Source organism: Eleutherodactylus coqui, chromosome 1 (genome assembly GCF_035609145.1).
Source record: "Eleutherodactylus coqui strain aEleCoq1 chromosome 1, aEleCoq1.hap1, whole genome shotgun sequence".
Taxonomy (NCBI): Eukaryota; Metazoa; Chordata; class Amphibia; order Anura; family Eleutherodactylidae; genus Eleutherodactylus; species Eleutherodactylus coqui.
The window spans coordinates 221280381-221293663 of NC_089837.1; the positions used below are offsets into that span (position 1 = coordinate 221280381).

General features: G+C 48.0%; 1 protein-coding gene and 2 non-coding genes across 3 annotated transcripts; all 3 read left to right on the forward strand.

Moving 5' to 3' along the window:
* Positions 1-2062: 2062 nt before the first annotated feature.
* RPS12 (ribosomal protein S12) lies at positions 2063-7546 on the forward strand. Its single transcript, XM_066605610.1, has 6 exons — positions 2063-2146; positions 2286-2333; positions 4849-4965; positions 6622-6724; positions 7001-7102; positions 7454-7546. Exons 2-6 carry the CDS (start codon positions 2320-2322, stop codon positions 7514-7516), a joined length of 399 nt encoding a protein of 132 aa, XP_066461707.1. The 5' UTR covers positions 2063-2146; positions 2286-2319; the 3' UTR covers positions 7517-7546.
* LOC136594261 (small nucleolar RNA SNORD101) lies at positions 6474-6545 on the forward strand. The gene has a single exon (XR_010788548.1). It is a non-coding gene; the product is annotated as a small nucleolar RNA SNORD101 (small nucleolar RNA).
* On the forward strand, positions 6851-6936 carry LOC136594745 (small nucleolar RNA SNORD100). Its single transcript, XR_010788608.1, has one exon. It is a non-coding gene; the product is annotated as a small nucleolar RNA SNORD100 (small nucleolar RNA).
* Positions 7547-13283: the final 5737 nt, after the last annotated feature.

The following is a 13283-nucleotide window of genomic DNA, read 5'->3' on the forward strand; positions in this document are numbered from 1 at the left end:
AGCCTGTGATTGGGAAGGGAGGGGAAATGGGCGATGGCCGGGCTTACCAGGCCATCTGAACGGACGCACAAATGTGTGATTTGTGCGCCTGTTCACCAGATTTTCATCTCCCAACGTAGCGTATATCGGCTGGCCGTGAAACAGCGGACGATTTGCGCTCGTGGGTATAAAGCCTCAGGCAGATATGCAGATGATTAGAGCTGTGGTGTGATTAGATGAACGGTCTTATCACCTGATGCCCTAAAAGTGGTTTCCCCCTTGGCCTATAAAAAGGCTCTCAGAGGCTACTTGTGTGCAGTGGACCCTTTTCCACTTGTTTTTTTTTAACCTGCTAGGGATGATTTTCAGGGAAGGGCTTATATTTCAAGGGCTTTGGGATAGCATGCTGGACTTCTGCCACAGCTGTAGCAGAGGATTCCTTCATCCCCGGGGTCTGCCCTGTGACAGCTGTGGCAGAAGTCCGCTATATTCTCCTATGTCTTCACTGGGCTATGCGCTGCTGCCACTGGCCCCATTGAAGACACTGGCGATATCACAGCGTTTTTCTTGCACTGTAAGGCGAGTGTTTTCACTCACTCTCGCAGCACGGGAGAAAAAAAAACGCCAGTGGGTGTGAGCCCTTTGGGCTCTTTCAGACGGGCTCTGGTGCTTTTATGTTCGCCCACTCGGCAACGTAAAAACACGTGAAGGGGCACACAAATCTGGAATTTGTGTGCCCATTCAGACGGCTCGGGCCCGGCGCATATACGCCGAGGCTGCAATGCCGATGGATGGAGAAGACAGTTTAGCTCTGCTAAGCTGTCTCACCTTCCCTCCCCCTCGCCGACATTTGGCAAGAGGAGTAGGCGGAACAGGGTGGAAGCAAGTGTGCTAAGCCCCCTCCCCTTGTCAGCAGCCAGCAATGGGTGGGGGCTTAGCAACTAGCTCCCCCTTGATCCTGTTCTATTGCAAACAGCCAGCAAAGGGTGGAGAGGAGGAGGAGGGAAGCCACGCTGCTAAACTCCCTCTCATTCTCCGGCCGCTGTCATTGGCTCCCATAGGAGTCTATACAGCGGCCGATGTATTCCGGCTGGAAGATAGTTCCAGGACTATCTTTTCTGTCCGGTCTAAAAGCGCCCAGCGCTATATTGGCCGGCTGGGCACTTTTATGCCGTGGGAATACGGTTATGTGATCTGATGCATTGGAATCCAATGCATCAGAGGGTTGTGTTTATCAGCCGGCTGTGAAAACGGCGGCCGATATACGCTCGTGTGAATAAAGCCTGAGGCAGAAAGCTGCTATAGAAATCTATGGCATCTTAAAAAAGGAGGGGAGGGAGTTACCCTGCATACAACTCAGCTGGCTCTATTTTGGCGTTTAATTGCCATTCTATTCCACGGGAAGGGAGTAACATATGAGCGTGTGAACTGGCACTGCGGTCGCAAAAATGACAGTACTGTTCCCTGGTACGTACGTATCAGCCTATTTCTTGCCATCTCCCAACCTAGTTTATGCGCAAATAAGATCTGTAGCAGAGGTGGAGCATGCTGGGGATCGCTGCGGCAGTCCGCCTCTATTCACAGCAGTCGTCCATAGATGGCACAGGCCGATCATTTGGTTTTCATGCTTATAGAAACTAAAGAAACAAATTATCGTTACTGTTCAGCTGCTGACGGAGTTTACATTCCAGAACTTGGCTGATGAAACCTACAATATGTGTCATTAAGGAGGGAGGAGGGTGTCGCTAACATCTGTATGTATATTCCAGGAGGCCCTGTGCACTGCTATGGCATTTATTAAACACTTGTGGCAAGTAGTCCTTATATCTTTAAGGCATATGCCATGTTTCCTCATTCTAGACTACTCTACAGGAGCTGGTGGGGACTTGATGTTAAAAAGCAGCACCTACAGCTGTACTCTTGCATTGTGCTAATACTGAAACAGGTAGTATAGCAGACGCCAGTGTAATGTAGACCTCTTGCCCATAGTAAACATGGGGGACTTGTTCTGCTCGTATCACTTGCCCATAATAAACATGGCGGACTTGTTCTGGACGTATCACTTGCCTTTGCCCTCACGCAAGGGGGCGGAGCTGCGCGCGGCTGGCTATAAATAGGGGACGTAGACGCATGGCTCTCTCTTTCCTTATGCAGTGGAGCACGCTGGGTAAGTGATGGCGGGGCCGTTCAGCTCCGTGCCGCTTACAATCTGTTGTCCATCTGTGGCATCCCGCCCTCCCTGAGCCCGGGAACAGCGGCGGCGTCATGTTTGGAGCTAACGCTTCTCGCTTGTGTCTGTATTACAGCGGATTAACGCCCAACATCCATTAGACATCGAGGATGGCCGAGGAAGGGTGAGTGTGCCGGCTGCGCTGTGCAGGGCGCTTGGCTTCTAGTTTTGTACTCCCAAACTTTATTGAGAACGCAATGTAAGACAAACCCCTCCTCCAGCAGCTCCTGGAGCCCGGGGCTTGTACTGGGGGTTCGGGCTGCCAGTCTGCTGACTACATGTCAGCTTGGCACCAAGTCCGCAGTTCCTTGTTGATGCCAGTCCTGATGGTGGCATTCATTGTTCTATCACTGGCATTGGAGTGTGTGGTCAGCGCTGTGAGGCTTGCTTACAGCAATATGGAGTTAAAGGGGTTGTGTGCATGTGTAAATGTGTATAAAGCAGTAAAGTCAGGGCCTCATGTCCATGCTTACGAGTGGACCCTATCAGCTGGATCCCGCAGCGTGCCCATGGGCATGGACAGGTTTCTTACCTCTCCAGATCCAGCGCAGGTCTCCTCTGTCGCGGCCAGCTCTTCAGCACAACGGATGTGTCCAGCCGACACGTGCCATGCATATATGTATATGTTTGAATCCCCAGCTTTCCCGCAGGATCCGTGGCATGTCCGCACTGACCTGCGGACTGGGCAGCTTCCATTGACTTGTGCAATCTGCACGCCGGGAAAAAAAATTGCTATCCGCATGCTATAAATTCTTTTGCGGACACTAATGTATCCCTATGGGTGGCTTGATTTGTGAGTCCCGCAAATGAAATCCGCCTGTGGACATTGGGTCCACACGGGGCACACCCTCCGCTCAGAAACTTCAGTGGCATTTACCGTAGCAGCAAAATGGATGAGATTTTAAAAATCTCAGCCACGGAAATAACCCACGTAGAATTTAACACTTTCCAATCCAATTTGTATCCTGGTTTTCCTAGGGGGCTTACTCTTTTTCTGCCGTTATACAACAGCGCTATCTGCTGGCTAAAGCGAGTACTGCATGAGGTGACAAGTTGGATAGGCTCCAACAGCAGAGAGGCTGGCAATATACAGTAAGAGAACCCTGACGGATGTCTTCTAACATCGGAGCTTTACAGCCTTAAATCATAATGTCTTCAGAGGTCAGACAGTGGATTGGAAAGGGTTAAATATGTGACCTACCAATTGTATCACCGTCTCAGTTTCGCGATCCGTGTTCGTGTCCTCTCAATGAGGGGGTAAATTCCACACAGGAATTTGCGATGAAACCCGCTTCAATACCTGCTCCGGGTGATACGGGCTTAGAGGTGGGTATTCCGCGACTGATCTGCAACAGAATGTCTGCTCTGGACATTGCGCTGGGAGTCGGCCCTGTGTGAACCCAGAGCAGCTGTTTGCAGTAAAGCCGGATTCTGCCTGCCGTGTCTTCGCATAGCAAGGACTCGGAATCCCCAACCTTTGAACGATGTAAATTGTGGGAGGGTCGGGCAGCTTCCATTGACTTTAAAGGAAGCCGTCCACGCAGAATGCCATCCATGTGTGAGCGGATGTGCAGATGCTCCATTGGATTGAACTGGTGCAGAATACCACAGATCGTCTGCACGGGGAACAGGCTGCTCTCATACGGGTCTTTGAACAGTGCATTTTGGCAGCGGTCTTAAAGCATTCCATTATAATGGGTACTGAGAAATGCCGTCTGCTCTGTTATAGTGCTCTTTATCGCTAGTCTGCCAAGCCCCATTGAAATCAATGGAGGTGTCTTACAGCAATTAAAAAGCTGGGTCAGAGTGGCCTAAGGACGGTCTCACAAACCTACTGTGACCATGTTTTGCACGCATGGCATACCCTGCATCGATCTGCTGTAGGCAGCCATGAATTCTGTGAAATGTGCTCGCAAAAAATAGCAGTGTGTTCTATCTTGCCGTGTATTATACATGCCAAGATGGTTATTACAATTAGCGGCGCTCAGCAAGTATGTAACGTCATTGCATACTTGCTGCGAGTGTCTCTTCCTGGTGGCACGCAGCAAATGATTGCAATCGGGGTTTGACCACAATGAATGCGCTTAGATGGCATGTGACCGGCCGCTAGGAGGCAAGTGGTGTCTGACTGGATGGGGAGGGATAGGCTTGTTTCTTACATTGCAACACGAATTGGCTGGTCTAACCCACTGGCTGTGGCACAGAGCCCACCTCAGTGGTACTGTTTGGCTATGGAGCATCTGAATGATCACCTTGTATTAAAGGGGTAGCCGGAGATGCTCATAGTGGTGGACCACTGCTCTGGTGCTGTGGCATCTGACATCACTGGGCCAGCAGACCCAGGGATGTCCTGCTAACCAGTAGCGTGGGGTTGTGCTATAGAAGCCCCTGGCAGGCTTACGGGATGTCACCTTAGGGAATTACATTGGTTGCAGCGGTCACATGGGTGAACAAACCACATGCCGCCTGCTGCCGCCAAATTAAACAGAAGACCAGAACGGTGACGGTGACGGGGTAGCGGTGCAGAAGGTGCATGTTAGTTTTTTGTTTTTTTTTCTTTGTACCCCCACTGCCGCCAATAAAATGACATGACTGCTCCGAAAACCCTTCTTAACAGGATTTCTCACTTTCTCCTGCAGCATTTCTGCTGGAGGTGTAATGGATATAAACACCGCTCTTCAAGAAGTGCTCAAGACCGCACTTATCCATGATGGCCTGGCCCGTGGTATTCGGGAAGCTGCCAAGGCTCTTGACAAGTAAGTCCACCTTTTACATAGGTCTTCCATGTTAGACACTTATGGTATGCCCTTAAGATGGAATACCTCTTTAAATAAAGATCTGGCTTCAAAAATAAAAAAAAATTCTAGTAAAATCCATCAGATGCAAAATAAACTTGTGACACTGTTTTATTTAGACAAATACTAAAACGGGATAAAAATGTACAGATAAACCACTAGAGGGAGCCAGAGGACCACATTACCGGTAGTCGAGCACAAGGTAACCTTGTGTAGACCAAATGTAGAGAGTAGTGACAGTTCTGAGAGTGACACATGTTAAATGATCCCAACAATGGCAATACTGAAGTGCTAGCTTTCATACCGACTGCTGATCCCGTGTTAGAAAATGAGTAAAGCAATAGAAAATGAATGAGTGTTCCCTATCCCAAAGGGTCCTCACTTTCTTGCCTTGATATGTGGTTGTCTTGCTTCATCAGGAGAGTGGTGGGATGGGAACAGCTGCTAGTTTAGGAGTGGGGCAATAAAGTGCTCAAGTGTTACATATGATCATGATGGAATAAACTGACTGCATGCCCACACTCAGTTTATCACATTGTGATCATATGAACGTGAAATGCATTGCTCTGCACTTTCAGAAAATGTGGACATGTGAGAAAGTATTGGATCAGTGCAGCTCCTGCCGAGGCCCCTGCTGATGGCTAGAATGACTAGGCTGCAGCACTCGCCCAAGCACTGCACCCTCTCGGCTGTGTTGGCTTGCTTCCAATAGCTGAAGGCTGTCTCTTATAGGTGGTGTATAGAAGCTGCTTATACGCCGCAGTGTCAAAATCGCAAGTGGTTTCTTTCTTCAGTGGGAAACATGGCATGTGAGTGCCATGCAATGGGTTCGACTCATTAAAAACTATGTGTATTGCGTTCTGAGGAATGTGAAAAAATAGGAGATGCAATTTTTTTTTTTAATCTTGCAGCGTAGTTGTGAGAAAAAATGTACTCATATGTAGGACTCCATTGAAAAGAATGGATTTTATATGTGCACTTCTCACAATGCACAAAACTTGCACGAGTTTTGGGCTCATGTGAATGTAGTCTTAAGCAAGTCTCTCAACAGGGTTTGAATTGTGGATTCTGCGATTGTATGATCTACTGTAATGGTTCAATCACGACATTCGCTTACACAATTCCGCTCACACTAGCGGGTCGGAATTGCGTAATCTGCTCTCTGAAAATAAAACGCTGAGTGTTGTATCTTACCACTGAATCAGCGACCATACAGTTCTGTGGTCACAGATATAACCGCAGCCCATACGCAATGAAAGTGTGGTTACCCACGCCATCCCTAAACCACAGTGCGGGAAATGCAAACGAAACAAATCTGCACATGACCACCTGTTTGAGTACACGGTCATACAACTCTCACATTTGGAATCCAACCTGGTCATGTGACCCTGGCCTTAGGGTTGTGGTTTACTCTTTTAGTTCTTGCAGGAAGACAATTGACTGTGTTGCCTACATGAAAATGCTGCAGCGCTTGAATGATGATTTCTATTAAGTCGGATACCCCTTCACTCTGTATGAGTGAGAAAATGTAACTGACAAGCCTGTTGCAAAAGTCTTAACTATATAAAGAATGAGAAACTTACTGTACTGGTTCTAATGTGACTTCTTGTATTACAGACGCCAAGCCCATCTGTGCGTCCTGGCATCCAACTGTGACGAGCCAATGTATGTGAAACTGGTGGAGGCTCTGTGTGCTGAGCATCAGATCAACCTCATCAAGGTTAGCTCCATAAATACTATAAAGGAAGTCCAAAAAGTTGTAACTGTATTTTCTGTTTTCCCACATAATTAGATGTTTTCTAAATGCATCTTATTAAATTGATATCCAAGCCCATTTCTCTGACATGCTGTACATGATGACAACTTGGCTCCCTCTACTGAGTGCTATGAGGATAAAAGCCATACGTTACCCAACTTCTTCTGACCTGCAGCAGTCATTAATTGAACACTTGACTTCATTTTCACGAATGTTACTAAGAGATGGTCTGTCTTACAGGTTGATGACAGCAAGAAGCTTGGCGAATGGGTGGGTCTCTGTAAAATCGACAGAGAAGGCAAGCCCCGCAAGGTGGTTGGCTGCAGCTGTGTGGTTGTCAAGGTAAGCTGATGGCTATATACTTTAACTGGTAGTTGGGTAAGACTTGATAAACTATAGAATGAATGTCGGACAAGTGGGTATTTGTAGATAATCGCACACTTGATGCTTTCTCTTTTATAAATGGGGTTGTATTGTGTGCCGTCATTGAGCTACTGCCAGACTAAATGTGTTTTGCAGAGCTTGTTCAAGTATGATGGCAAGAATAAGGCCATTGTACGAGCCTTGGGGTCTTCATGTGGCACTTAAGGTCCCTGATAAATGGCTACATCTAAGATTTGCTTTAAACGTGTTCTTCTACACTTGATGGTGTGCTGGCTTCAGAATTGGTATAATTTGCTATTTTCTTTTTAGGACTATGGCAAGGAATCCCAGGCCAAGGATGTTATTGAAGAATACTTCAAGTGCAAGAAATGAACATCTGAATAAAGCTTTGAACTTGAATAATTGTGTGGCTTGCTTTATTCACCTCATTTACTATGTATAAAAGGGTTACGGCCCTTTTACACGGAACAGTTGTTAAAACGAGCAAATATAAACAAGAATCGTTCAGTATTAGCACAGCCACCAATCGAAAGGCAGATGATTTATCGTTTGTCATTTGTTCACTTTATGCAGGCTTAAAGGGGTTCTATCATTAGAGAAAAAAAATTTTGTACTTGCCTATTTCTCCCGTCTTATCGCATCTTCTCCCCGCCGATCTTCTCTTGGCTCCTGCAGTCCCCCAGGTCATCTCCCCACAAGCTGCCCAGATCCTCCTCCTGTTGTGTAGCATGCATTTTCAGCAGTCATTCATGTCAGTGTACGCTATATCACTAGTGACTTAGTGCCCATTGCCTAGCAGGAAATGCCAGGCTGTTGCCGAGACTGCCACGCATGCTGTCTCGCTGCGAGTGTTGCTATACTAATGCTGCGAGACAGCTCACATGTGCAGCCACGGTAATAGCAGTCATAAGATTCGGCATTCCCTGATGGACAGTGAACACTACGTCACTAGTGACTGGGTACTCTTACCTGCTGGAAGAAGACTGCCGAGAATGTATGTAAACGTCACAGGAAGAAGAGGATCTGGCTGTGAGGTGACCCGGGGGACTGCAGGAGCCAAGAGAACTAGTAAGAAGACTACCTGGGGTGGCGTGTGCGTGTGTAATATATATTATAATTTTTATTTTTTTTTTATCCAATGGCAGAACCCCTTGAATAAACGTTAGCTTGTTCACCAATTGGTTGAAATACCGATAATTCAATACTTGCACAGCAAATGTGAACTGAATGATTTCTTGTTTGAGCGAACTATTTGTCCAAATGAACTCTTAATATTCGCACGTTTTTATATGGCATCTATAATGCTGCACGTTGTATTTGGTGTTCATATTTGTATTTGGAGTTCGATGGACTCGGCTTCAATAACTACATGTTCCAAGTATAACACCTCTCCTTAGAGCACCAAGAAGGTGTTAGGAGACTTATAAGCCAACCATGTTTCTCTGGGTAACATGCAAATAAGGGCTCTTTCAAATAAGTGTATATCAGCTGCCATTTTCACGACCGCTGCTGTATGCTACGGTCTGATGTATTGGTTTCAATGCATTAAATCACATGGCTGAATTCCTGCAGCGTAAAAGCAGCCAACCAATATAGCTCTGGATGCTTTCAGGCTAAGCTGAAAAGATAGTCCTGGAACTATCTTTCTGGCCGGAATACATTGGCTGCAGCATGGGCTCATATGAGCGCCAATGACAGCACCTGAAGAAGAGAGCGTGACTGCTAAACTCTCCTCCCATACAGCTGTTTGCAATGGGAGGGGGCAGAGCTAAACCCCCTCCCATTGCTGGATGCAGGGCTGGTGCTTGGCTTCACCCTGTCCCACCCACTTCATTGCAAACAGCCTGATAGGAGGTGAGCTGGGGAGGCAATAGCATTGGAGCCTCGGTGTATATGCATCGGCACACGTTCATGTGTTTCTATGGTGCCAACGGTCGCACGAAAGACTCCCAACAGCCATGTGAAAGATGCCGCAAAGATGGAACAATACCTTTGCAGTGCCACCTATTGGATGGCAGTATTCCTTCAAATCAATGCTTCACCCTTTATACCGGTCTGTAGAGCAATGATTGGGAAATAAAAACCAAGCCAGAATCCATACACAGCTGTTTTGGGGTTTTTGCCCGTCAGTGTGTAGTCGGATTTTGGCTTGGCTAGTGAGAAGCCTGTGACGTGGATCGGGAGGGGTAACCTCTCTCCTTAGGGAGAGCACCTAGAAGGTGAGTGAGAACTTATAAGGCTGGCCATCCGGGCTTGGCTAGCTAGCAAGTCTTACCACCTTGGTGCTCTCCCTAAGAGATGTTACCCCTCCCAACCCACATCACAGGCCTCTTCACTAGCCAAGCCAGGATCGTTTCTAGTGTGGCAATGTATAGGGATAATTTTTTTCTTTTTAAGGAAATAGTTTACCCATGGTGTCTAGACCCTCGGCACCGCCTTGTGCTCAAGAATCATTAAAGTCCATTTTTGTTCATAAGTACCAGTTTAATTGCCTTTTTACCTCTAAGAAGCCTTCCAAGACTGGGTGATTAACAAAAGAATGTGATTCTAAGGAGATATTTACTTAAAAAAAAAATTTAATAGGGCTTCCCATGGAACTTTTTAGATATTGCAATTAATAACGAAGAAACTAACGAGCATACTTTTATCTAGAGTAGTTTGACTTGGAGGCAGGACCACCAAATGTGTATCATATCGCCAGGGGGTTGACAGCCACAGCAGCAATTCAATGGGTACAGCGTGGACTATTTGGATTGGGGCTATATACCAATGGAGTAGCCTTGACAGAGGTTTCTAGCATGAGTATATTGTGGCTCTTTTATTGCTTGGTCTTGAATTTGGGAATCAATTGTCATTGGTAAGTGTTTTCCAGAGCGTTATCCCGACGGCCCCATTACATATGGAGGTTGCCCTCTGACCCAGGTAGGGATAGGAAGAGTTTAAAAGCACCTCCCCTTCCACCCGTGCTTCAGTGTCTTCCTGTCCCTACGGTGGGACAGAGGAGCAGCTCCAGAGCTGCAGGAGAAGAAAGAAAAAGCTGCAGAGGGCAAGAGACTTACCGCAAGGAATACTTACCGCATGCTGTGCGGCCCCCCTGGAGGGGTAGAGGTCGGGGCCGCACACTCAAGAGTCCCTGCATCCCTGACCTGCGCCGCCGACGGAGCCGTAAGTCGCCTCAGTAGCGCTGGTCTCCCTCGCGCGGATCGCATGTTCGGGCTGCAGCGATGGGATAGTTCCTCCTGGCAGGGGAACGGCAGCGGCGGCCTCCCTGGACCTCGGGCGCATAGCGGTGACGTCATCCGGCATGGTGACGTCACGCGGACAACGTAGGGGGCGTGGCTACCGGCAAGAACCCGGAAATGGTGCCAAATTTGAAAATCCTCCCCTTAAAAGCAGGCTAAACTTCCAAGGAGGATCCTGCTGACTGCCAGCAAGTGTATGAGTATGTCTACCCGCGACAGCTCAGCATGTGAGGGAGAGATTGACACCCTACCAACTGTAAGTAGGCTATACGCCAAAAAAGAATGCGCAAATGGTCACTTGTACAGTGGATGCATATATGTTCCCCTTCTTGTCTCCCCTCTCCCCCACTTTCATGGGTAGATGGATAAGGAGGGTCCAAAGAAAACGGACCCGAGGAAAAAAAATCAAAAAAATCCGTCCTCTGCAACAAAAGGCTCGAGGAGAGCTATAAAAAACCCCTATGCGAGGAGTGAGTGTATTACTACAAGTAATGCTCCTGAATCCAACGCTTGCACTGCTATAACAGTGAATTGCTCTGCCTTCACAGATGCACGGGGAAAATTCTCGCAGAGGAGAAAGCAGCATTCAAATCCGATATCCGCTGCATGATAAGGGAAGAGCTGCAGGCTTCCATGGCGTCCCTTCCCCAGGCCCAGCCAGGTCCGTCACGGGTCCCTAAAAGACCTAGACAGACAGTCGGCGAGTTCGATCTCCGGTGAATCACTGGAGCTCCTATCCGAAGGGGAATTAGAGGACCCACCAGTTCCCATAGAAGACGAGGAGAAATATTACTTCTCATCAAGCGACATTGCGCACCTCATCAAGGCGGTGAGGGAAACAATGCAAATTGAGGAAGATAACCCGCCAAGAACAACCCAGGATGAGATGTTTGGCGGCCTCCGATCCAGGAGGAAGATCATGTTCCTGGTCAACCACTGCAGCAAGTGATTACGGACGAATGGCAGGAACCGGAAAAAAGGATAACGGTTCCAAGAGAAATCCGAAACCCGCTCGCATTCGCTACCGAGGACGTCCGCCTGTACAGGGAAACCCCTAAGGTGGACATCCAAATCGCAAGAGTGGCCAAGAAGACCCTCTTGCCCTTCGAGGACACCTCCCAGCTATCCGATCCGATGGATAAAAAAATCGACGGATTAATGAAGAAAGCCTGGGAGGCAACATCCTTCACTATCGAGGCTAACATAGCCTCAACCTCAGTGGCTAGATCCATGGCGCTCTGGCTAAACAGGCTAGAAGCCTCCATAAAGGATCGGGCCCCCAGAGAGGAGTTGGCCAGCTGTCTCCCCCTCTTAAAAATGGCTACCGCCTTCCTGGCTGACGCATCAGCGGAGACGGTAAGATACGGGGCAAAAACCGGAGTCCTCAGCAACTCAGCGAGAAGGGCATTATGGCTGAAGACTTGGGCCGCAGACATTACATCAAAAAATAAGCTCTGCGCCATCCCCTTCCAAGGGGAATATATGTTTGGGCCCGTCCTGGACAAAATCCTGGAAAAAGTCGGCGACAAGAGTAAAACCCTGCCCGACAGACAACCTTTCAGGAAACCATCCTTCCCGAAGAGCACGCGCCAGACACCTCCCGAAGTTAAAGGGAAGACTGGAAGATGGTCGTACCCCAAGGGAGGTCGGGGTAAGGAAGTCCAACCCTCCCCTGAACAAACAGGGGGTAGATTAGCGGGCTATCTAAGCCAGTGGCAAGGGGTAACATCTAACCCCTGGGTACTCCGAATAATTGAAGCGGGGTACCAAATTGAGTTCCACTCGCTACCCCCTAGGAGATTCCTCATAACCTTCCCTGGGTCCCTACAGGAACAAGGGAACCTCATAAAAGGTGTTCAGGAACTCAAGGACCTAGGGGTCATTACACAAGTCCCTGATTACGAAAGGGGTGAGGGATTCTATTCCCCCCTATTTCTAATAAAGAAACCAAACGGTTCCATTAGGACTATATTTAATCTTAAAGCCCTAAATAAATTTATCCCGTACAAAAAATTCAAGATGGAAACAGTAAGATCCATCGTCTCACTAATAGATCGAGATAGCGTAATGTGCACCATAGATCTTAAAGATGCATATTACCATGTCCCAATAACGGCAGCCCATCACAAGTACCTGAGATTTGCTCTGCGGGAGGGAGACAAAATCCAACATTACCAATTCACGGCCCTTCCATTCGGAATCTCCACCGCCCCTCGGGTGTTCACGAAAATCGTAATAGAGATGGTAGCCTACTTCAGGCGGAACCAGATCCTCATATTTCCGTATCTGGATGACTTTTTGTTGGTGTCAAGGACGGAGAAGACCATGCGTATAGACCTATCCATGGTCTTGTCCACCCTAAACAGTTTAGGGTGGATAGTTAACAAACAGAAGTCCGACTTGAACCCTGGTACACAAAAGGTGTACCTGGGAGTATTACTAGACTCCCACATCCAGGAATCCCGGCTTCCATCATCTAGGAAGGAAGACCTCACCCAAAGAGTAAACTCCCTCTGTCAGGCTACGACTGTTTCCATTAGAGAAACAATGAAGGTGCTGGGCATTCTGACAGCTTGCATTCAGATAGTCCCATGGGCACAAGCCCATACCCGGCAACTACAAGGATTTATCCTTGCCAACTGGGACAAACGGCAGACATCCCTGGATAAGAAGGTGAGCCTGTCCGTCCGAGTCAGAGTCCCTACGCTGGTGGACCTCACAGAGGAACCTAAGCAAAGGTACCTCTTGGTCACAAGAATCTACTGTACCCATCACAACAGATGCCAGCAAAACGGGATGGGGAGCTCAAGTAGCCGACCTAAATCTACAGGGAATCTGGGACCCCCAAGTAGCTAAACGTTCATCCAATTTCAGAGCACTAATGGCAATCTGGGAGG